The 25,257-nt window shown below is 40.5% G+C and overlaps 1 protein-coding gene across 3 annotated transcripts in view; it reads right to left on the reverse strand.

Moving 5' to 3' along the window:
- Positions 1-24,549, reverse strand: part of negr1 (neuronal growth regulator 1) — a 403,241-nt gene extending 378,692 nt beyond the window's left edge. For 2 of the 3 annotated variants that reach the window (XM_055862270.1, XM_055862272.1), the window contains exon 1: positions 24,091-24,549. In XM_055862270.1, coding sequence (XP_055718245.1) covers positions 24,091-24,260 — 170 coding nt within the window. In that variant the 5' untranslated portion in view covers positions 24,261-24,549. The remainder of the gene's footprint in view (positions 1-24,090) is intronic. The other variant, XM_055862271.1, reaches the window with a different exon arrangement.
- Between the last annotated feature and the right edge of the window lie 708 nt (positions 24,550-25,257).

Raw genomic sequence — 25,257 nt, forward strand, 5'->3', positions numbered from 1 at the left:
GAGAGATTGACTTCTTGTTTTTGTCAGAAGTGTTAACAAGCTGAATGCACAGAGCTGTCTGCTTAAACTACTAGCACACAGCTCGGACACCCATGCATACCCCACAAGACGTGCCACCAGAGGTCTCTTCACAATCCCCAAGTCCAGAACAGACTATAGGAGGCGTCACAGTACTACAAAGAGCTATACCACATCAGGTAACTGATGCAAGCAGTAGAATCAAAAATACACATGGCACAGCAGATATTGTGAAGAGACACACACAGGTACACTATTGTTGTTGTTGTTATTATACATTATGTATTGTAGATATGTAATAATGTTATATGATGTACTGTTTTATCTTTTGTGTGATGTCATTTTATTTACAGATAAGTTGACTGAGAACACATTCTCATTTACAGCAACAACCTGGGGAGGTAGGTACAGGGATGAATGAGCCAATTGTAAACTGGGGATGATTCAATGACCATGAATTTGGCCAGGACACCAGGGTTAACACCCCTACTCTTACAATAAGTGCCATAGGATCTTTTAGTGACCAAAGAGAGTCACCTGTTTAACTTCCCATCCAAAAGATGGCACCCTTCACAGGTCAATGTCCCCAATCTTTGCCCTGGGGGATTGTGATTATTTTTTAGACCAGAGGAAAGGGTGCATCCTACTGGCCCACCAACATCACTTCCAGCAGCATCTGGTCTCCCATTCAGGGACTGACCAGGACCAACCCTGCTTCGCTTCAGAAGCAAGCCAACAGTGGGATGAAGGGTGGTATGCTGCTAGCAAAGTGCCTTAATGCGTTTGGACCACAGGAAGAGTAGCAGCTGCCTTAGCCGCAGCTAATGGGGATCCCTAATAAATACAAATACATTAAAATCTCTGCCAATAACAGCTAGTTTTCAGGTCACATATCGACAATGCCCAGACAGTCCCATTTTGCTGGGGCTGTCTGGGACTGTCCCATTTTCGGACTGTCTTTTGTGGGACTGTCTTTTTTTGCTTTCTTTCTTTTCAACCATTTTAATGGAAAACTATTACATTAACTAGGTTTCCATCCAGTTGGCGACAGATTTGCATGCAAATATTCTAAAATACGGATAAAATCAAGATGTTTCCATCAAATGTACTTGCTATCGATAAAAGGCTGCGCGTGATGATGTAGTGCACATAAAAATACATTTTGCGGTTAAATTCTCACACACAGTATAAAAAATACAAGTTAAATGGGTTTCTATCGCATTTTCAACTCTACTGATGGTTTTCTCACAAAACAATGTGTGTTATATGCCCAATCTGGTATTGGCACATGCGCTCTAGCCAACAGCGCTATCTGCTCGCTATTGGCTAGAGCGCATGTATAGCCAACTCAAAAATATAGCCTACTCATCAATGAGATTATTAAGGACAAAAGAGCAAGATTTTTTATTTTTTTTTCCCCAAACGGCAGCCAATTATCAATTGGAATAAGAAATAGAATAAGACCCTTGACATTTATTGGAAAGGAGCATCAAACTCATCATCTTACACTTTCACCACCCTGTGAAGTTCATCGTAACTTATTTCATCTGTAGCCTAATAAACTGCATGCTTTCCCGACGAGTCGTAGTGGGAAGACCACACAACATGTCATCGCGCGACTCCAACTTTACTTCCATATGATGGTCATTATATTAATATTTGCGCACGACACCAACATGTCTAGCATAATTCATTTTACCGACACAACAAGATCCCACCTTGTCTAGTGTATTGTGATTCGTCGACATTTGGAAAGTTTCCATCGGGCCTGACATTACATTTTTGGTCCGACATGTACTTTACTCGCATAAAATGGTTGGATGGAAACCTGGCTATTAAGTAACTTTAATTGTTACCCAAAACGTTTTGATTTTGAGAAACGGTTGCACTGGGTATTTAAGGGGCATATACTGTACGCTTACCAGGACCCGCTTGTTACTGAATCAAATCTATGCAGTTCTTTTATACCAACACTAGTGATGGGGGAGAATTTTTTTAAATCGATACAGTAGAGTATTGCGATATTAGTTTGGACTTTTCTATATCGATGCTCTGACTCCAAGTATTCATTCTAAGAAAGAAAACACGGTAGGTATTGTTAGCTAGTGCTAGTCAGCAGTACCTGCGTCAAAAACTCTTATTTCTCAACCTATAGCTTGTTTTCCATCTTCTTTTAAAAAGTTTTATTTATTTATTCCATGACTGATTAAAACTCATTAAATCTGGTCTCTCGTCCCTGTGCAGGAGCAATATGTTTGGCACATCGAATCGCAATACATATCATATCAGCACGTAAGTACCGTGACAATATCGTATCATGAGGTCCTTGTCATTTCTCACCCCAAACTGACACATAAAAGTATTTGCCTTGTTTATCCTTAACTAAAGACAACTGTCCCTGTATGACACAAACGTATGGCTGGATTTTATTCAAAGACAAGAAAATCTGTCCCAGAAGAGACAGAAATCCCTCTGGATCATATTCAACAGAGTATAAAGGGCATTGCTGAGGCGACCATGTGTCAACACTTGCTGGTAATAGGCTGTCTCATTGCTCTTGAGGTAAAGTGAAGCACCTGTCTGATATATTAATCCCAAAGGATCAAATCAATGTTTACCTGAAGTACCTTAGGCCGAGTACCTTAGGCCGAGACACATTGAAGATGATCATACAACTCAGAATCTGCAAGGAAGTTACCAGCAGTAGTAGTAGGTTTACTATGCCTTGAGAGATTTCCACACGATGACTCATTCATTCTCTCTATTCATTCTTGTACTGTTAACATAATCTCATCAAACATAATCGAAACAATCCCTTGAAATAGTATTTGACCCACTAGGTTGCAGGACAACTGATGCTAGTCACTGAACAGCACTTCATTCAAGATTGTGAGGCTACTTAAACCAATATCTGCATTGAAAAATGCATTGATGCATTTATGTGAAAGAAACTGATTTATGCCGAATTGATATAGCTGTGGTAGCCTAGATAAATAAAAACATATATTTTAATTTTATAAGGGCTCCTATTTCGGTTCACTAAGGGCCTGAGCTTCAATGCTGGGTGGCGTCAAACATTAATGACACAGGTTTTGTCTGTAACCCAAGGTTAAGCATAGAAAGAGCCTCAACTGAGAAGCCAAATATGAAATTAAGCAATGGTGGCATGACTAAATACACTATATATAAAAAAAGTATGTGGACACCCCTTCAAATTAATGAATTTGGCTATTTCAGCAACACCTGTTGCTGACAGATGTATAGAATCGAGCACACAGCAAAGCAATCTCCATAGACAAATATTGGCAGTAGAATGGCCTTACTGAAGAGCTCAGTGACTTTCAACGTGGCACCTTTTCAACAAGTCAGTTTGTCACATTTCGTTACATTTCTAGCACAGCGGTCTAAAGCACTGCATCGCAGACCCGAGGTTCGTTCCCAGGCTGTGTCGCAGCCGGCCGCACCCGGGAGACCCATGAGGCGGCGCACAATTGGCCCAGCGTCGTCCGGGTTAGGGGAGGGTTTGGCCGTCCGGGATCTCCTTGTCCCATCATGCTCTAGCGTCTTTATTTTTTCGGTGAATTGCCGAAATGCAAAAACACTACCATTTTCCGAGTCAATCTGCAAAATTTGAGAATCAGCGTTTAGCCCACTCTTAGAGATAGTAGGGTTAGACACCTTCAAAAAGATAACCCGTTAATATGAAATGGCAGTAAAATGCATCAATGATGGCATTTTTGTCCGTAATCGGGCCAGAGTGTGAATTAATTTGTTGGGGCAGAGAGTAGGAAGTGCAACCCTTCCGAGATTTGACAGATACCCCTTACAATCAGAAAGATTGGTTACATACAGTGGTTGCTCCACTAAAAGTTTTGCGATTATGCTGCGGTACTTAGAGGTCATTTGCAGTTTAGTACGGTACCCTGCATCACCACTTCATTGCTCCAGACCAACACAAGGGGGAGTTAGAGCACTGATTATGCTTTTGGGTCCTACTGTGTCTCTAACTGGGCGACATAAACCTAAAGAGAAACTGATAATTGTGCACGACTTCAGTATTACTGTAACGGTCGTCGTAATCCTCCTCCTCGGACGAGGAGGAGAGGCGAGAAGGATCAGACCAATATGCGGAGTGGTTTGTGTCCATGATTATTTATTAACCAAATAAACGGAACACTAACGAAACGACAAACAGTCCCGTGTGGCACGAATACAGACACGAGATACAAACACCCACAAAACACACGTGAATCCCAGGCTGCCTAAGTATGATTCTCAATCAGGGACAACGATTGACAGCTGTCTCTGATTGAGAATCATACCCGGCCAAACACAAACATCCCGACATAGAAAAATAACACATGGACAACCCACCCCAACTCACGCCCTGACCAACCAAATAAATACAAGAAAAAGGAAAAACAGGTCAGGAACGTGACAATTACTTAGTAAAACTGTTGTTTCACTAAGGTTTTTATTATACGTGAAAGTCATATAGCCCGGCACCTACATAAAGCGGAATGACTCACTCATTCGTGGCTTTGGATCAAAATAAATAAGTACCAACATTCTTTCTGATAGTCTTTAATAAATACATGTTTCGCTTATCCTGACCTAGAAACCATGTACAGTATTATAATAGCCCATTATGGGCTATTAGCATTACAATTTACCTTTACCCATCACCTCTCTATATTTTGATACTTTGTGGATGGGGGCTCCCTCAGTGCAAAATGCGTTGCTACAGATGCAGCTTCGATACCCGTGCTGGCTGTCACCGGAAGACCCATGAGGCGGCTTTTGGTTTTAATTTAGAATCTAGCACTAACGGTACCAGTGGTTGGCACTTAAATAACGTGCCATAGAATTCTGCGGAACCATGCAAGCTGTGCAGCAGTACCCAGCAACTTTTAAAAGACAAACCACTGTACCTCATGAAGCTGGTTGAGAAAATGCCAAGACTGTCATAAAAAGGCAAAGGGTGGCTACTTTGAAGAATCTCAAGCATAAAATATATTTAGATTTTTTTTAATGCTTTTTTTGGTTACTACATCATTCCATATGTGTTAATACATAGTTTTATGTATTCACTATTATTCTACAATGTAGAAAATAGTCAAAAAAAAAAAAAAAATTGAATGAGTAGGTGTGTACAAACTTTTGACTGGTACTGTATATCAATAATTTAGTCTAGACCAATTTATTTGAAGCCTAAATTCATGCAATTATCTAATTTAACTGTTCAAATAAAATCGGCACTCCAACATTTAGACATTAAAGTAACTGTGCAGTGAAAATCTCACTTTTAAAAGTTATTATATTCCGTAAACTCATACCGAAATAATTTTGTTGACTCGTTCTAAGCTCGTATGTGGCCAAAGCATACATTGGAGATATAACCCCAAATCAAAACAATTTAAAGCTGCAAAATGTCACTTTTAGGACGATCCTTCCAAAAGGCACATAGAAATGTGAGGCTTAGATCTGTCATTCTCATTGAAAGCAAGTCTAATAAACAGTAGGTCTGTTCTTTGTGCTCTATTTCTAAAGTTTAATTTTGCATCTTTTACTTTTGGTTTTCAATACCAGCTACAAACAGCTGAAAATACAATATTTTTGGTTATGGAAAATATATTTCACAGCAGTTGAGATGATTCTCTACACGCTTGTTTTGTCACATACACAGAAATTAGGTGAACTATTCGAATGTTGGTAACCATGAAATGGCGGAGCAATTTCTGCATAGTGCATCTTTAAAAAAAAATACTTTCAATTACCTAATAGGAGTATGATGTTATACTCCTGAGGAGGATGAGCTGGCCAATCAGCAGTCTACATGCATACATATTTTTATGACTGGTATATGCCCACACCATTCTGTTGTTGCGGTACGCCCACACCATTCCGTTGTTGGGGTATGCCCACACCATTCCATTGTTGGGGTAAACCCACACCATTCTACATTCCAACCCAGAAAAGCTGTTTAACATACTTGGATTACCATTTCTTGGAAGGAAAAACTATGTTCCTCATATTGTAAGTAATTAGAGGGCAAATTTTATAGAAGTCTAGAAACACTGGGCACTTACTTTCAGGATAATTATGGGGAAAAAAATATTTTGCATGCTCAGGTTGACTTTACCACGGAATCGCCCTTAAACTATTCTAAAGTTTAGCATGTTTGCTTTCTACTTCACTCATGTCAACATATCCTATCTACGACCACACGCCGCCTGACTAGATACACTTTTTTTTTTGCCTAATGGTTCTAAACAGCTCGAAGACCTGTGATCGCTTTAGCCTTAAAAACCTGATATTGCAGCTGTAATTATTTTGTGTCAAGTTTTATTTCAGTCATTTAGCAGACGCTCTTATCCAGAGCAACTTACAATAGCAATTAGGGTAAAGTTACCTAGTCAGCTCAGGGATTCGAAACCAGCAACATTTCGGTAACTGACCCAACGCTGTTAACTGCTAGGCTACCTTCCACCACAGACTTTTCACTGAAATACACAAACACTCCTTTGAGATGTTCTCTGATAGAAACATTGCAATTATGGGGGTGCTGCCACAGAACTCAGCGGGGTGCCAGTAAAATCTTCATTTTTAGCTATTTTGAAAATGATTTACTTGCATTTTCAATGGCTATTAGGCCTACTTAATGGTTACATATAACTTGTATATAAAAGCCACCGCTGAACCCCCTTTTCAACCTGGTTCCACGAGGGACCGCATGAAAAGGTAATGATTCTTCAAACCCAAGTACTACTTGATTCAAAGACCTCCCTGTAGTATAAATGAATAACTCATGAAATAAGTGCACTCAAAACAACAATAGGCATTTGACACAGAGTGATACATGGTTATAAATGACATAGAGTTAAATAAAAGGTTAAATAAAATAATAAGCCTTTGATTTATCTACCGGTGATAGTCTTCCGGATCCTGTAATGAGGTGGGGAAATGTACTTGTTTGTGAGGTGACAAAGCAAGCATCAAGTAGGCTTAGCCACTCAGGACATACTGCACTACCTTGCCACCTTGCTAACTGAAGTTCATCAATAGTTAAGATTATCATACGCAAATGGTTGCCAGTGTAATGAATTGAAACGAATACATTTACTGTAGCCATCCTTCCTTGGGTAACAATAGATAACACTAGCAAGCCGAGGCTTGCTGATTTGGAGCATTCAGAGAGCAGCTGTAGGCTTGTTACACTAAAGTATATTTCAGCTTAGCTGGGAAATCCTCTTAAGCTGATGCCATTTTTCTTCACATTTTACAGGCCTATACTGTATTTCATCTTGTTCATCATTTGTAAATGGTTGATATAAATTAACTGTTCATCGTGAACACTAAAGTCAACAGTGAATTATTACACAGTGCTATACGCCAGCACCTCAGTAGATGTAGGCCTAGACAAATCATTTGATGTACAGTACATAGTGTGGTCCGTTGTAGCTCAGTTGGTAGAGCATGGCGCTTGTAATGCCATGTTATTGGGTTTGATTCGCGTAACCACCCATAGGTAAAATGCACGCATGGTTAAATGTATAGATAAATGCATCCGCTAAAACGCAAGTATTATAAATATTACATTGGTCATTACAATCTTTCAACTGTAAAGATGGAGGGAGTGATGAACCATAATACTTGCATGAAATCATCTCTTTAAAAAAAACTAGGTCAAAATAAGCATGCTTATTGCAAGGTATGTCCCAGTTTTAGTAAGCATTTGGGACATGAAGATTATGAAATGGAGAGCAATATTGTTTTGACAGCAACATTGATCCCATTAAACCCGTAGAGGAAATGGCATGTTGGAGGACATGGCCGTTTAATCAGCAGCGACAGTTTCAGATGTGTCCCACGAGGCTAAAGCAGGTCACCTCCCACCGGGGCATCATGCGCCCGTTATTTTAGAGGGGGCACAAAGTAATTCAGAGAATTTTGCATTTTTCATACACCTAAAACAGTTTTTCCTTCAATCTAGAGCCAAAATCAGTATGCCTAATTTTATGTACAAACAAATAGTATATTTTTCTGGATAGGTCACATAAGCACACATCCTTAATCTGGTTGGGTTTCCCAAAAGCATCGTAGCACTAAGATCATCTTAATTCCATTGAAACTAAATGGACGAAAGATGATCTTAGTGCTACGATGTTTTTGGGAAACCCAGCCCTGTACAATTGTAATTTTAGTGAATGATGCACATTCATGCACAATGATTTTACTGCCACACTGGTATAGTTGCATAACCCAAGATTTAAAGCAATTTTAGTATTTTCTATAGTCTAGCAAGCTAAGATAGTTAGACAAGCTACTCTAACTTGATTGATAGCCTGAAATGGCTTGGTAGCTAGTCATGAGATTGTGAACCTACCTAGCTGGTTAGCTAAAGTCTACTTAATAAAATTGCTATGTCGCTAGTATTATAGAGAAACAAGAAAGCATTTTATTTGTATTTATTCATCAAAAAGGAATCAATAGGCTACATAACTTGATCAAATTAATTTACAAACATACCTCCTGCGAGTCCAGCCTATCATTGGCAGCTAAAATCACTCTCTCCTCCTCCACTGTCTGCACGCATTAAAGTATCTAGCATCCAGCCTAGCATATATCTTTGCTCCGTGGTGCACCTTGGAAGGAATCACTTACTACTGAGAAAATAAAAATATTTGTATAAATAATTATAAAACATGGGTTTAAAAAGGAAGTTTAGTAATTATTTTAACATCTGAAAAAAATATAATATGTGATTGTCTGCCTCGATTCAGTCTTATGTATCAACATTTGAAATTGTGTTTTTTTTTTTTACATTGGATAGAAGTAGAGACTCAGAGCTAGAAAATGGTATATCATACACTACAATGGGAAAGTAATGGGAAAGTAATTCTGCTTTGAAAGTTGATAAACTTGTAACCCCACTTTTGAGGAAACGGCTTCGTTCACACCCTCTTATGCCTTAGCCCCACCCATCTCTTTAAGGATTCACATGTGAGGCCATGTGGTAAACACACACTATATAAAATAAAATCTAAATGTATTTGTCACATGCACAGGATACAGAAGGTGTAAACAGTACAGTGAAATGGTTAGAGCAATATCAAAAACAGAAAGTGTCCAGATAAAAAATATTTGATCATTATTAGATGACACTTACCTGACACACTTGTCTAAATTGATGGGTCATGTGAAGGAAATGTTATAACCAAACCCCAGCCACATCGAGCTAAGTGGATGTGTCACTATTGTCTAGACATGTAGACATGCTCATGAAATACTATAGATAGCTAGCTAGCTAGCTAAACAATGACCCAGCATAATCCTAACACATACTAGCTACTACCAATATAAACATTGTCATAGCTATAGTATGAATCTGCAGGTAGCTAAAGCTAACAAACTAGGTTCAATGTTAGTTATCTAACATTAGGCTGTAACTAGCAATTGTCGTGGTAATTTCCTGTATTACTAAATGGAAAGAATTTACAAACCACACACAAGTCAGTTATATTTTAAACGCCATCTTTAATTATATGAGCTTCACCATAGCCCTTTGACTCTCAGATCAATTCAGTGTCTATAAATGAATTCTCTGAGAGTGCTTACTAAACAATTCTTAGTATCTTTTATAGCCAAGATACACCCCTCTCAACTTACATGACGGACCACAGATCTTAGGAACTTCACAAAGGGCCTTTTACTTGAAAGAGGAGTATCCCATAGCCAGATAGCATTAGCTATAAATTATTGTTCAGTTTGCTCTCTAAGACGAGGTTCTACTTCTCATTCTTGGTACTTCATATTACCAAAACATTACCTCATCCAATGGCATATATCAATTGTCAATTCTAGATACACCCATCTCAAATGCAACCCCTCTTCTCCCCACTCCTGGAGAAGCTCACTAAGGGGAGTGAACCTATAGGTCATATACTATGAAACATAAGTTCAACATCAGAGGGTTGGTATAATGGTTCCAGACACTGCCATACTGCTCCCCCCAATGGGAAAAGGAGGGAATGACTGGAGTACAGACATAGTGGAGCCCTTCACATGGTTTCACAGATATATTCATTATGAAGACAATGTTCAAACCTGACTTCTCCCTTTCTGATATTCTGTGATTACCAGACATGTAAAAGACAAGCCTGACCTCTCCCCTCTCTGGGCCCCAAGTGACTTTTCCCTAGCGGAGAAAGGAAAATGCAACTGCCAACAGTATAGTCCAAAAGAAGACATTCTAATGACAAGTATAAAGTAAATAAAACATCTTATTTATCTATGTTACCTAACTAATTTTGATTCAGCTACGACACAATGCAACTGGATTTCTAATATTACTACACAGATCATACACGTAACGTTAGTTAGCCAGCCAGCAAGCTAATGTTCGCTAGCTAGCTAACAGTACACTTTAACTTGCAATGAAAACGACTTTCTGACAAAATTAGAAACGTATAATACCTGAAAACGTAGCTAGACTCTTACCCATATACATGGATGAATGCTTCAAGAGCAGACTGGAAGCATTTAACCCTGTTTTATTTGTAGCTACATGTTGTTTGGCCAGCGCTGTGTCAAGTCACTCCGGTACACACTGACCGTGGCATATGCAGAAAGTAGCCCAACACTTTTTCCAACTGATCTGTCGATAGCGCCAGCTAAATTCAGGGCATCAATGTTGTTGAGAAAAGTAGCAAAAACTTTTGTAGTTCTCGATGGCTAGCGTTATATCTTTCAAAAAAGGTGTGGCAGAAAGGACTATCAACACACAGTACAGCTCACATTACAGACATGTGAGCTGCTATTTGGATTGGTCTGCCAAGCTCATCTCCGGCATGTCCAGCCCATCCATTATTTCAGCCAATCATGGCTAGCAGGAAGGTTCATTGCTTTTTCACTGGCTAAACCAACTAGGCTCTTAATTGGCATTTATGGTTGGAATACGCATTTTGATGAAAAAAAATAAACGTTCACGGTCAAATGCCTCTCCTGTGTTGCAGTGACGTGCGAAATACGCCAAGTTTCCTTAAACGAGTCATATACTCTGAACAAAAATATATTCGTAACATGTTAAGTGTTGGTCCCATGTTTCATGAGCTGAAATAAAAGATCCCAAAAATTTTCCATATGCACAAATAGCTTATTTCTCTCAAATACATTTTTTTGCACAAATTTGTTTACATCCCTGTCAGTGAGCATTTCTCCTTTGCCAAGATAATCCATCCACCTGACAGGTGTGGCATATCAAGAAGCTGTTTAAACAGCATGATCATTACACAGGTCACCTTGTGCTGGGGACAATAAAAGGCTGAAATCTGCAGTTTCTTCACACAACACAATGCCCCAGATGTCACAAGTATTGAGGGGGTGTGTAATTGACATGCTGACTACAGGAATGTCCACCAGAGCTGTTGCCAGAGACTTTAATGTTAATTTATCTACCAACGTCATTTTAGAGAATTTGGCAGTACGTCCAACCAGTAGCGCTGCGTGGGTAAAATCACTGGGGAACCAGGCCTGGACAAAAAGCCATATTACAACCGGTGTTGTGATAATTGCGTTGTTTGCACTAAAACCTGTTATGCCTTGACACAGTGATATATAGGCTTAACAAACAGTACCTGCCCTACAGCAGTGTTTCCCAACCCTGGTCCCCGAGTACCCCCAACAGTACACATTTTTATTGTAACCCTGGACAAGCACACCTGATTCAACTTGTCAACTAATCATCAAGCCCTCAATGAGTTGAATGAGGTGTGTTTGTCAAGGGCTACAACGAAACTGTGTACTATTGGGGGTACTTGAGGACCAGGGTTGGGAAACACTGACCCACAATATGGTCAAGTAAGTTAATGTTTGCAACATTTTGGGACTACTACACAACTACTGATTTAGAACCATGGAGAGTTACCTTAAGTTGCAAAGAAAACAGGCGCTGCCGCATTATTCCAGCACCATTTACACTTCAAAATTTCAACATCATCTAGTCACCTATGCTTAGTCTAATACATTGACGACTAAAAGATACCAAAAACGATTTAGTCCAATCACCGTAAGTTAAATATGCTGTACTTGTCCATGGTACTGATTTCTGTGTCTGTCTGTATGTGTGTGCGTGGAAGTAGAAAAAAACATGTTGACTAACCTTATTTGTAGATAAACGCCAATGACATCCTCTTTCATGTTGCCTAAACGGTCTTTGACTATGTCATAAAGTACATGCTTTTAGGTTTTGTTGTACTAGGCTATCTGGCTATAATCCTTGCTAGCTAGCCTAATTTCTTTTCACGGGTCAGCTAGTTAACATTAGCCTACTACATCTAGCTACATGTTGAACTTCCATCCTCTCAGACCAGGGGCACAATGTATGAATTAGTGGTAGATCAGAATTGCCGTTATAATCATTGGCCAGTACGGAGAATTAAGTAAAATCACAGTTCCAAATCCCTATCTCCACCAATGGATAATTTAGGAAAGGGATGGTTTTAGCTAGCTAGGCCAGCCACCAGAGGACAATGACAGTCCCAGATGCAACAATTCTATTTTTTTTTCTGTCAATGACGTTTGACTTCTGGTGTGATTGGTGTGAAGCCAAATCCAAACTGGCTTCCCTTGACACTTTTTTTGGTGCGCCAGGACCATTCACAGCTGAGTGGCTAAGGCCAAATGCCCACTGGCTTCCCTTGCATTCAATGCTACGGGCGGCAACAATGTCATTCTCTTTATGACCAGAAAGCATCAGATAGATGGGTTACACATACAGAGACAGAGACCCGCAGTTTCGCTCGCTCGGATGCTTTTTCTGGTGAGAAACATTCAGCCTCTTGCGAATTGAAGGAAATGTATGAAACACAGAGACGAAAGCTAAATTATTTGGTGAAGCCTGACTTCCCTTGGCATCCATGAATAGATGCCATGCCACTGCGTCCAACCGGCCTCACAACGGCAGACCACGCGTAACCACGCCAGCACAGAACCTCCACATCTGGTTTCTTCACCTACAGAATCGCCTGAGACCAGCCACCCGGACAGCTGATGGAACTGTGGGTTTGCACAACCCAATAATTTCTGCAAAACTGTCAGAAACGGCTGGACCTGACTGCAGTTCGGAGTCATAACGGACTTCAGTGGGCAAATGCTCACCTTCGATGGCTACTGGCACACTGGAGAAGTGTGCTCTTCACGAATGAATCCTGGTTTCAGCTGTACAGTGCAGATGGCAGACAGCATGTATGGCATCATGTGGTTTGCTGATGTCATCGTTGTGAACAGAGTGGCCCACGGTGGTGGTGGGGTTATGGTATGGGCAGGCATAAGCTATGGACAATGAACACAATTGTATTTTATAAACGACAATTTGAATGCACAGAGACACCGTGACGAGATCCTGAGGCCCATTGTCGTGCCATTTATACCCAGCCATCATCTCATGTTTCAGTATGATATTGACCGGCCCCATGCCGCGAGCGTCGGTACTCAATTCCTAGAAGCTGAAAATGTCCCAGTTCTTCCATGGCCTGCACACTCACCAGACATGTCACACATTGAGCATGTTTGGGATGCTCTGCATCGACATGTACGAGAGGGTGTTCCAGTTCCCACCAATATCCAGCAAACTTCACACAGCCACTGAAGAGGAGTGGGACAACATTCCACGGGCCACAATTAACAGCCTGATCAACTCTATGTGAAGGAGATGTGTCGTGCTGTATGAGGTAAATTGTGGTCACACCAGAGACTGACTGGTTTTCTGAAATCCATAGATTAGGGCCTAATGAATTCATTTAAATTGACTGATTTCCTTATGAACTGTAACTCAGTAAAATCTTTGAAATTGTTGCATGTTGTGTTTATTTTTGTTCAGTGATATGCTTAAACTGTTTTTTTTATGTAATAAAAAAAATACAGAGGAAGCATGTGCCCCCTATGGGCATGACACCTCTGCCTCCCTGTGTACGTCTGAGGATTCAGATACATGTGGCAGGTGGTAGACAGACCACAGAGCATCGCGACCTAGCCTAAACACAGGTTCTTCCATAGGAGAGCCACACAGGCACCTGAAATGCCCTCTGATCAAAATTAGACGGGCCTCATAATATGCTTCTAAGTGGAAACACAAACAGCTATTTTTAACTTTGTGGGAGTCTCAGGCTACATCACATAAACTATAAAAATGCCCTACATGCATCTGAATATATTTGTTAACTGATTAAGAAGTTGCAAACTGAAGAGGCTACATAGCCAGAATATTCATTTGTTCTTCGCTTAGGCCTACCTTTGGCATCTGTGTTGGCATCTGTGTTGGCATCTGTGTTGGGGACACAGGAATTCACGCTGGATGCCTGCCCTCGCATAAGCTCGATTGGCAAATGCCAAGATCTTTCCACGAGCCACAATAACAGATTTCATTTGTCGCGGAAACACCTCTGTAGGGACTGGTATAGGACATGCCTGGAAAACAGTGCTGTGAAATAGGATACAATGTAGGAAAGATACGTTTAGTTTGCGACGATTCGGTGCGATTCAGTTTAATTAGAGAACAAAATCGATGCGATTTCGTTCGATGCGACATGATTTAATGCACCAACATATGTCGCATAAACATACATTTAAATCTGCTGCTGATGGAGCGCATGAACTGGGCCTCTGAATTTGATCTGTCTGAGCTGAACAGATCACTCTGGATTCAGATGTTAACAGAATGTGTAACTTAGCCTAGTAAACACAAAACTTATCGTTCAAGTAAGAATAAGGCAGGCCTGACGCTGAAAAAAAAAAGAGGAAATTATTGCATACTTCACCAATATTTTATTTTAGCAAACAAAGTAGTGTGTAGTTCCAGTAGTTAGCTACATCGCTACATGGCAAAAAAGTAATTAACTACTGAAAACACTACCGATAATTTAATTTAGTTTAACTATGCCCAAGATGTAATGCAAAATGTAGGTAAATTATTAGTTAAACTACATGTAATTCACTACTCCCCAACACTGGTATGTACGTGATGTATGTCTATGGTGTGTATTATGCAGACACCTGATCTGATCCATAAAGGAGACTAGGCATCTACCACCCCGCTACCACTATCAGACTGGGAGGGGGGGTGGGGTTAATGTAGCCTGTTTTTCGTTCCCCCCCACTTTGGTTCTGAAACCACCTTCAACCACTAATTAACTTGTAATTTTTGAAGAGTAAGCTTCCTCGTTATGAAATTATCAACTTTACTCTGTATATCTAAATATGACCATATACACTGATTGTTTAAAGCAAAACTAGCAAAAACGATTGCTGATGGTGAACCTGAACAATCAAAATAAAATATAATGTATAATGTCATATATAAATATAATATAACGTTCAGCAGGTATAGCCAGATGAGAGTTGTGCCTCCGGTAGCTTACTTTAAAATAATAGAGAAGATGAGGGTGCATGGAAGTGATGATCCCACTGATGGTGTGCTCTTCATGGCAGCTGAGTGGCTGCCAAAAAAAAACATGATTTGGGGGATTTTCATGAACTGTAATCCATAGAATAGTCATTTGGATGAAGGAGTTGACCTATATTTGGCATAAGTATAAAAAAGCATAACTGAGAAATAATTGATCAAAGTTGGCATGTGTATGACATTTTGGTCTTACCCAGGCCTCCTTTAAGATGCCCTAGTGACTTATCTGTAAGTGCTAGAAAGCAAACATTGTTGTCTTATGAAGCTTTACTCCTTGCTCTGTAATATGAGTAGTATGTTGATTTCAATAGAAACATTTGTTTACATTCATTTATGAATATAGATAAATATAAACATTGAATATTGAAAGTATTCTTTTTTTGGATTTGGCATTTATTTTGGAACAAAATATACTCTACGTGCCTATCAAAGTCCCAGAGTGGAATCTCTGCTACTTTTAGAGTTATTATCCAGTTCGTAAGCGTTACCAACAGAGTGAATGTAACAATTTATTCAAAATGATCACCTCTGATGGTGATTTGCAGGATGTGCAAGTACAAGGAGGGCTGTGATTTGTTACATTGCCTACTATGCCAATTTCTATATATAAAATAGGCCATAACTTAGAATTGGCTGAGATCCCACTCGGGAACATTGATATGCCCTTAGAGTACATTATGTTGAACAATATATTGAACAATTTGCCAAATCGAAAATGTTATATATTCAAGTTTATATTTTTCAATATGAATAAATTAATGTAAAACAATTTTTTATTGCAATCAAAATACTACTCATATTACAGAGCAAGTGGTAAAGCTTCATATGATAAATGTTTTCCTTGTAGCATGTACAGATTAAACATTATGGAGTCTTAAAGGACACTTGGGTAAGGCCAACATTTTATAAATATGCCAACTTTGATTCATTATTTCTCAATTATGCATTTAGAAAAGTAAAATACAATAGAAGTCAGAGGTTTACATACACCTGAGCCAAATACATTTAAACTCAGTTTCACAATTCCCGACATTTAATCCTAGTAAAATTCCATTTTAGGTCAGTTAGGATCACCACTTTATTTTAAGAATGTGAAATGTCAGAATAATAAGTGAGAGAATGATTTATTTCAGCATTTATTTATTTCATCACATTCCCCGTGGAACAAAAGTTGACATCCACTCAATTAGTATTTGGTAGCATTGCCTTTAAATTGTCTAACTTGGGTCAAACGTTTTGGGTAGCCTTCCACAATAAGTTGGGTGAATTTTGTCCCATTCCTCCTGACGGAGCTGGTGTAACTGAGTCAGATTGTAGGCCTCCTTGCTCGCACAATTTCTTTCAGTTCTGCCCACAAATGTTCTAAAGGATTGAGGTCAGGGCTTTGTGATGGCCACTCCAATACCTTGATTGTGTTGTCCTTAAGCCATTTTGCCAAAACTTTGGAAGCATGCTTGGGGTCATTGTCCATTTGGAAGATCCATTTGCGACCAAGCTTTAACCTCCTGACTGCGGTCTTGAGATGTTGCTTCAATATATCCACATAATGTTCCTCCCTCATGATGCCATCTATTTTGTGAAGTGCACAGTCCCTCCTGCAGCAAAGCACCCCCACAACATGATGCTGCCACCCCCTGCTTCACGGTTGGAATGGTGTTCTTCGGCTTGCAAGCCTCCCCCTTTTTCCTCCGAACATAATGATGGTCATTATGGCCAAACAGTTCTATTTTTGTTTCATCAGACCACAGGACATTTCTACAAAAAGTACGATCTTTGTCCCCATGTGCAGTTGCAAACCGTAGTCTGCCTTTTTTTTATGGCGGTTTTGGAGCAGTGGCTTCTTCCTTGCTGAGCAGCCTTTCAGGTTATGTCGATATAGGACTTGTTTTACTGTGGATATAGATACTTTTGTGCCTGTTTCCTCCAGCATCTTCACAAGGTCCTTTGCTGTTGTTCTGGGATTGATTTTCACTTTTCACACTAAAGTACATTCTTCTCTAGGAGACAGAACGCGTCTTCTTCCTGAGCGGTATGACGGCTGCGTGGTCCCATGGTGTTTATGCTTGCGTACTATTGTTTGTACAGATGAACGTGGTACCTTCAGGCATTTGGAAATTGCTCCCAAGGATGAACCAGACGTGTGGAGGTCTACAAATCTTTTTCCTGAGTTTTTGGCTTATTTCTTTTGATTTCCCCATGATGTCAAGCAAAGAGGCACTGAGTTTGAAGGTAGGCCTTGAAATACATCCACAGGTACACCTCCAATTGACTCAAATGATGTCAACTTGCCTATTAGAAGCTTCTAAAGCCATGATATCGTTTTCTGGAATTTTCCAAGCGGTTTAAAAGGCACAGTCAACTTAGTGTATGTAAAACTTCTGACCCACTGGAATTGTGATACAGTGAAATAATCTGGCTGTAAACAATTGTTGGGAAAATTACTTATCATGCACAAAGTAGATGTCCTAACCGACTTGCCAAAACTATAGTTTGTTAACAAGACATTTGTGGAGTGGTTGAAAAACGAGTTTTAATGACTCCAACCTGTATGTAAACTTCAGACTTCAACTGTATATCTCAGTAATTGGTCCTCTAAAGGACTATTCTATTGTAATAAAATCCCCAAAATGATGGTCTTTTTTTGTCTGAGTTTTGTGAGGAATCACTGGTTCAGAAACCCCTTTGAATGCAAAATGCACCAGATACATGAAACTATGCAGTCATGCATGGCATAAAACCAACAATAACTGATTCAGAATACAAGGCCCCTTGTTAATGACGGAAAAGGACCCCATTAGAAAAATGGCAAAGTTTTTAGGTCATTAAAAAAGATTAAAGGTCCAATGCAGTCGATTTTAATCGCAATATCAAATTATCTGGGTAACAAATAAGTACCCTGTTTTCAATTAAAATGGTCAAAAAGAAGCAAAAATAGCTTCTTTGCTATTAGACATTACTCAAGCAATAATTTTGCTAGGACTGTCTGGGAATGGGAAAACGATCTGTTATAGGCAGAAAGATTTGGTACGCATTCTTATTGGTCTATTAACTAAATTTACCAAAAACTCCATCCCACCAAAACAGACTGAAATTCCAGGCGCTCGTTTCAAACAGCTCTTACACTTAAAGGGCATTATCATAATTTTCACAATATTATTCCAACCTCATTGTGTGGAGAAATATATAACACCTAGGAAAGTCAAGTTTTGACTGCACTGGGCCTTTAAAAGGAAGATGATGCACAGGCAGACAATTCCTTTAGTTCTAAGAGCCCTAGCCATTTAATTGATATGGACCCATTGTCCAACATAAATCAGGGAGGCAGGGGGAACACAGAAGGCCACAGTAATGCAGCATTAAGAATTGAAGAAGAGGGAGAAATAATGAACACATGACAGAGTGAACGTTCCTCTTGGGAGCTATTCCATAATCCAGAGGCGATGACTAATTGCATGCTTCTGGGTTTGTCACCATTTGAGAACGCGCACCATTTTCTTCCTGCAATCAGCTTCAGGAGAATGGAAGAAATTGCCTTATAATAGTCTATGGTCTGGAAAAAGAGGGCCAGCGACCTCGGACAGTTTTATGGTTGCAGTCTCTAGCTACATAGTGATGTTTGAAGCCTTCCTGAAAACAAAGGCCCCACTGTACTGGAAAAGTCCAATCCGAGCTTCATTCGGATTTCGAAAAACAGTCAGTTTTCTGAATACCCCTTATCGCAGTGCAAATATCAACACATCCAGTCATCCTGGTGATAACGATAAGCTGCAATTAGATGCAAGGCAGAGAGGCAAGTAGAGCAGCTTAAGAGCTTTCCAGTATCCATTAGTTTAACAGAGTTGAACAGAGTGAAATTATAACTCCACACAGACTGCATACACACAGAAAATGCATTGAGTTTCAAATCAGAAATATAGGTTATTTTGCCTATAATTGGCATTGTGAAATGACCTCCTAATTCATTTCAAAAACCCCGCCAAGGACCTTCAAAATGGTCCCCATATCCATTGCCATGCGTTCCAGTCTGTCAGAGCTGCACAGAGTCAATGACCTGGTTGTGGAGTGGTAAACTTGTTTGTTGAGCTGATTCATACCACAGGGATAATCTCTAGCCCAATGAACCATTGGGATTCAGGCACAGCTTCCGCCACTGATCACAAGCAACCCAGATTGACACCAGGGAATTAGACTCCTCTCTAGAGAGATCGTCTGAGGTGTAAGTCGTTTTGACATGACAGCCGTCGGGCATGCAGAGAATAGGGCAAAAATAGTGCAATCCATCATTGCTGTTGCTAAGGTAATTTTGTGATGAGCGCCATCAACTATTAATCACAAAATAACTAACAATATCTCATCACTGCTGTTCACAGGCCAAGCCAGACAACCAGATGCAATTCAGATTTTTTTATTCAATACATAAAACCTACAACAAAATGCATAAGTTATATCACTTAAATGAAATAGTTCTTCGTATTCAGGGCCGCACCTTCTCTTTAAAGGCCCAGTACTGTCAAAAATATGATTTTCTTTTGTGGAAATGTGAAAATTATGATAATACACTTTCAGTGTAAGAGCTGTTCGAAAAGACCCCCTGAAATTTCAGCATCTTTTGGTGGGACGGAGTTTTGGCATGCCTGGTGCATTATACTGAAAAATATATATAAAACGCAACATGTAAAGCTTTGGTTCCATGTTTCATCAACCAAAATAAAATATCCCCGAAATGTTCCATATGAACAAAAGGCTTATTTCTCTCAAATTTGAAGCACAAATAATTTTTCATCCTTGTTAGTGAGCATTTCTCCTTTGCCAAGACAATTCATCCACCTGACAGGTGTGGCATATCAAGAAGCTGATTAAACAGCATGATCATTACACATGTGCACCTTGTGCTGGGGCAACAAAAGGCCACTCTAAAATGTGCAATTTTGTCAACAAAAAACATAATGCCACAAATATGCCACCTCCAACATCATTTTAGAAAATTTGGCAGTACGTCCAACCAGCCTCACAACCGCAAACCACATGTAACCACGCCAGCCAGGACATCCACATCGGAAAAAAGAAACGTCCTCACTGTCAACTGCATTCATTTTCAGCAAACTTAACATGTGCAAATATTTGATTAAACATAACAAGATTCAACAACAGACATAAACTGAACAAATTCAAAAGACAAGTGAATAACATAAATTGAAAAATGTGTCCCTGAACAAAGGGGGGGTCAAAATCAAAAGTAACAGTCAGTATATGGTGTGGCCACCAGCTGCATTAAGTACTGCAGTGCATCTCCACCTCATGAACTGCACCAGATTTGCCAGTTCTTGCTGTGAGATATTACCCCACTCTTCCACCAAGGCACCTGCAAGTTCCTAGACATTTCTGGGGGGGAATGGCCCTAACCCTCACCCTCCGATCCAACAGGTCCCAGACGTGCTCAATGGGGATTGAGATCCAGGCTCTTCGCTGGCCATGGCAGACACTGACATTCCTGTCTTGCAGGAAATCACACACAGAACGAGCAGTATGGCTGGTGGCATTGTTATGCTGGAGGGTCATGTCAGCATGAGCCTGCAAGATGGGTACCACATGAGGGAGGAGAATGTCTTCCCTGTAACGTACAGCATTGAGATTGCCTGCAATGACAACAAGCTCAGCCCGATGATGCTGTGACATACAGCCCCAAACCATGACGGACTCTCCTCCTCCAAATCGATCCCGCTCCAGAGTACAGGCCTCGGTGTAACGTTCATTCCTTCGACAATAAACGTGAATGCGACCATCACCCCTGGTGAGACAAAACCGTGACTCGTCAGGGAAGAGCACTTTTTGCCAGTCCTGTCTGGTCCAGCGACGGTGGGTTTGTGCCCATAGGCGACGTTGTTGCCGGTGATGTCTGGTGAGGACCTGCCTTACAACAGGCCTACAAGCCCTCAGTCCAGTCTCTCTCAGCCTATTGAGGACAGTCTGAGTACTGATGGAGGGATTGTGCGTTCCTGGTGTAACTCGGGCAGTTGTTGTTGCCATCCTGTACCTGTCCCACAGGTGTGATGTTCGGATGTACCGATCCAGTTCAGGTGTTGTTACACCTGGTCTGCCACTGCGAGGATGATCAGCTGTCCGTCCTGTCTCCCTGTAGCGCTGTCTTAGGCGGACATGGCAATTTATTGCCCTGGCCACATCTGCAGTCCTCATGCCTCCTTGCAGCATGCCTAAGGCACGTTCACGCAGATGAGCAGGGACCCTGGGCATCTTTCTTTTGGTGTTTTTCAGACTCAGTAGAAAGGCCTCTTTAGTGTCCTACATTTTCATAACTGTGACCTTAATTGCGTACTGTCTGTGAGCTGTTAGTGTCTTAACGACCGTTCCACAGGTGCATGTTCATTAATTGTTTATGGTTCACTGAACAAGCATGGGAAACAGTGTTTAAACCCTTTACAATGAAGATCTGTGAAGTTACTTGGATTTTCACGAATAATTTTTGAAAGACAGGGTCGTGAAAAAGGGACATTTATTTTTTTGCTGAGTTTAGCTTCTTGACCTGTGGGATCGTCTGAGCCCAGCCATCCGGGCAGCTGATGAAACTGAGGAGTATTTCTGTCTGTAATAATGCCCTTTTGTGGGGAAAAACTGATTGGCTGGGACTGGCTCCCCAGTGGGCCCTCCCAGGCCCACCCACCCATGTCCAGTCATGTGAAATCCATAGATTAGAGACAAAAAAAAAAAAAAATTCAATTGACTGATTGTCAGATTTATATTTTTGTTCAGTATAGAATGCGGAGACAGGACAGTACAGGTGCGTCAAAGCTGGGACCGAGAGTGAAAAACAGCTTCTATGTCCAGCCCATCAGACGGTTAAATAGTCACTACCAGCCGGTCTCCGCCCAGTACCCTGCCCTGAACTTAGTCACTGATACTAGCTGACTACCACCCGGTACTCTATCCTGCTGCCCTATGTACATAGTCATTCATCACTGGTCACTTTTTAATGTTTACATACTGTTTTACCCATTTCATATGTATATACTGTATTCTAGTCAAGGCTAATCCTAGATAACACTGCTGCACACACATTTCCTATTCATATACTGGCCACACTGTCTCTATACACACACACACACACACACACACAGTACCAATCAAAAGTTTGGACACACCTACTCGTTAAAGGGTTTTTCTTTATTGTTACTATTTTCTACATTTAAGAATAAGTTTGATGTCTTCACTATATGAAATCACGCACGTAGTTACCAAAAAAAAGTGTCAAACAAATCAAAATATTTTAGATTCTTCAATGTAGCCACCCTTTGCCTTGATGACAGCTTTGCACACTCTTGGCATTCTCTCAACCAGATATAGATAGATAGATAGATATATTTCTATAACCGGTAAGAAATGTCTAATTAGCGGTGAGGACTAGTAGCGTTTCAATCGTTGACGTCACTTGCTCTTAAGACCTTGAAGTAGTTGTTTCGAGGGTGACTGTTGTCGATGTGTGCAGAGGGTCCCTGGTTCAAGTCCAGTTTGGGGCGAGGAGAGGGACGGAAGCAATACAGTTACATTGGTGCCGTGACCCTGATCACTGCGGAGAAGGAGTTCAAAGGGGGGTGAGTGTACCCGGTGTGAAATGGCTAGTTAGCGGTGTGCGCTAGTAGTGTTTCAATCGGTGACATCACTCGCTCTGAGACCTTGAAGTAGTTGTTTCCCTTGCTCTACAAAGACCGCAACTTTTGTGGAGCGATAGGTAACAATGCTTCAAGGGTGACTGTTGTCTATGTTTTGTGTGTGCAGAAGGTCCTTGGTTCAAGCCCAGGTTGGGGCGAGGGACAGAAGCAATACTGATATATATATATATATATATATATATTTCGGACTCTGGCATTGATCGTTCTGATACTTATCAATTTCTTTTCATTTTGGGGGATTTGTGTGTACTTTCACTGCACCTGCGATAACATCTGCAAAATATGTGTATGTGACCAATGATATGAGTATTTGATCAATAGCCTACCCTATTTTTCTGATGTCAATCATGTCTTTAGGAGGCACTGTAACTAGAATGCTTACAACTTGTGATGAGTGTGTTGCAGAAATAAATAGGCCTATACTAAAACATTTACAAATGTTTGCTACAGAGGCAGTTAGTATGTTATGAATTTCGAGATATGAATTATGAAAGCCCATTTTCTTTTCGAGGGGGAGTGCCCTTTTTTCCATTTTGAGACCCTGCCCCCAGAAAGGTCTGTGCATGGCCCTGCATACAGTGCAGATACATTCTTCAAATTCATTATTTTACACAACATCTCATAACAGCACTGGAAAACAATGGTTGGCCAACCCCTGACCAAAATGGCTGATCTCATCATAGGAAGCTTCACCCATTCTATGATTCTAATTCTATGAAAAAACACACGGGCTAAGAATGGATTGTTTTTTTGTAGCGCGAGTGACCCAGTTTAGAATTGCTAACGTTGAATGCAACACTGAAATGAATCAAATTATAGGCTGTTTATTGCTTGGTGTCACAGCACTATTTGGTTAGATATTGAAACTCTGTCGTCCGTGAATGCAGAGACAGAGGGAAATTGAAGCTGCTTTGCTTGTTTTCCTACCTCAGGAGAGCCGTATCGCCTTGTCGGGTGACCACACTTTCAATCGATGCATAGTCCACAGTTTGTCCAGCGGGTAAGCACGAAGGCAAAAAGCAGCACAGACTGAGAATTATAGCGGTAAGCCATTGACTGGAGACACACACATCCTGAACCGCAATCATTATGTCCATCACAGCTGGATTGAGTATTATCCAAGTCGCATGAAAACCTTAAAGCAAAGCTTTTATTCCCACAGTTTCCTCCTCAAAAGCCTAAAGAAATGGCGCGTCGTATAATGTAGTTTTCCAGGTTTGTTTTGTTGGAGCCGTAGCCTACCGTGCGCTAGTAAGTGCAGCCTACTCTCCAGTGGCTTGCACACCATCTAGTGAAGAAATGCGATAAAATGGGAGCAGACCTAGCGGCAGACAACTCCCAGGCTCTGATCCTGTTGCCATGCGGCCGTTTCCCAGGCAACCTGTTCCCAGTGGTTCGTGATAGAGCAGTTAAAGGGTTGTCACTAGTTACCACAGCCAGAAAGTCAAAATATCATAACAAAGAATGAACAAAAATGTGTTTTTTTGTCATAATTTAAATCTTAGGGTTAGGCATAATGTTCGTAGTGTGGTTAAATCTGGGGTTAAGGTTAGAGTTTCGTTTAAAATGAGAGTTTAATAAGAGAAATTGTAGCTATTTATAGGCGGGGTTTAGCCATAATGATGATTTTGTGGCTGAGGTAACTAGAGACGACCCAGTAAAGGCGCTACAGTACTGTCTACATCACTACCCAATAGCAATTAAAGATCGATTGGAGAATCATCCTCAGGGACAGATCGAAATTTACTGGGGGCAGGGGTGATCCAAAATAGGGGAGGGTTGTAACAATGGTTATGTTTGGCTTTGGGGGGTGAGGGGGAGGGAACATGGGAGGGTAGTGCCTTTTTTTCCCTGGTCTGCTCGTATTTTCCCAATAAACAATGGCTTGACTTACTTTTGATATTACCCTAATAAAGTTTAGAAACTTTTGTGAAGTTATGGTATGGCTGATATTAGTTTTATTTTTCTAAATCTGTATAGTAGACGCAGTAGCTGACATACAGAAATGCTTGTCGGTGGCATATCTCTCTGGGGTCAGACCTAAGCTTCTCTTCATTTACAGTATATATATAATAGTACCATTCAAAAGTTTGG

Source organism: Salvelinus fontinalis, chromosome 14 (assembly GCF_029448725.1).
Source record: "Salvelinus fontinalis isolate EN_2023a chromosome 14, ASM2944872v1, whole genome shotgun sequence".
Classification (NCBI taxonomy): Eukaryota; Metazoa; Chordata; class Actinopteri; order Salmoniformes; family Salmonidae; genus Salvelinus; species Salvelinus fontinalis.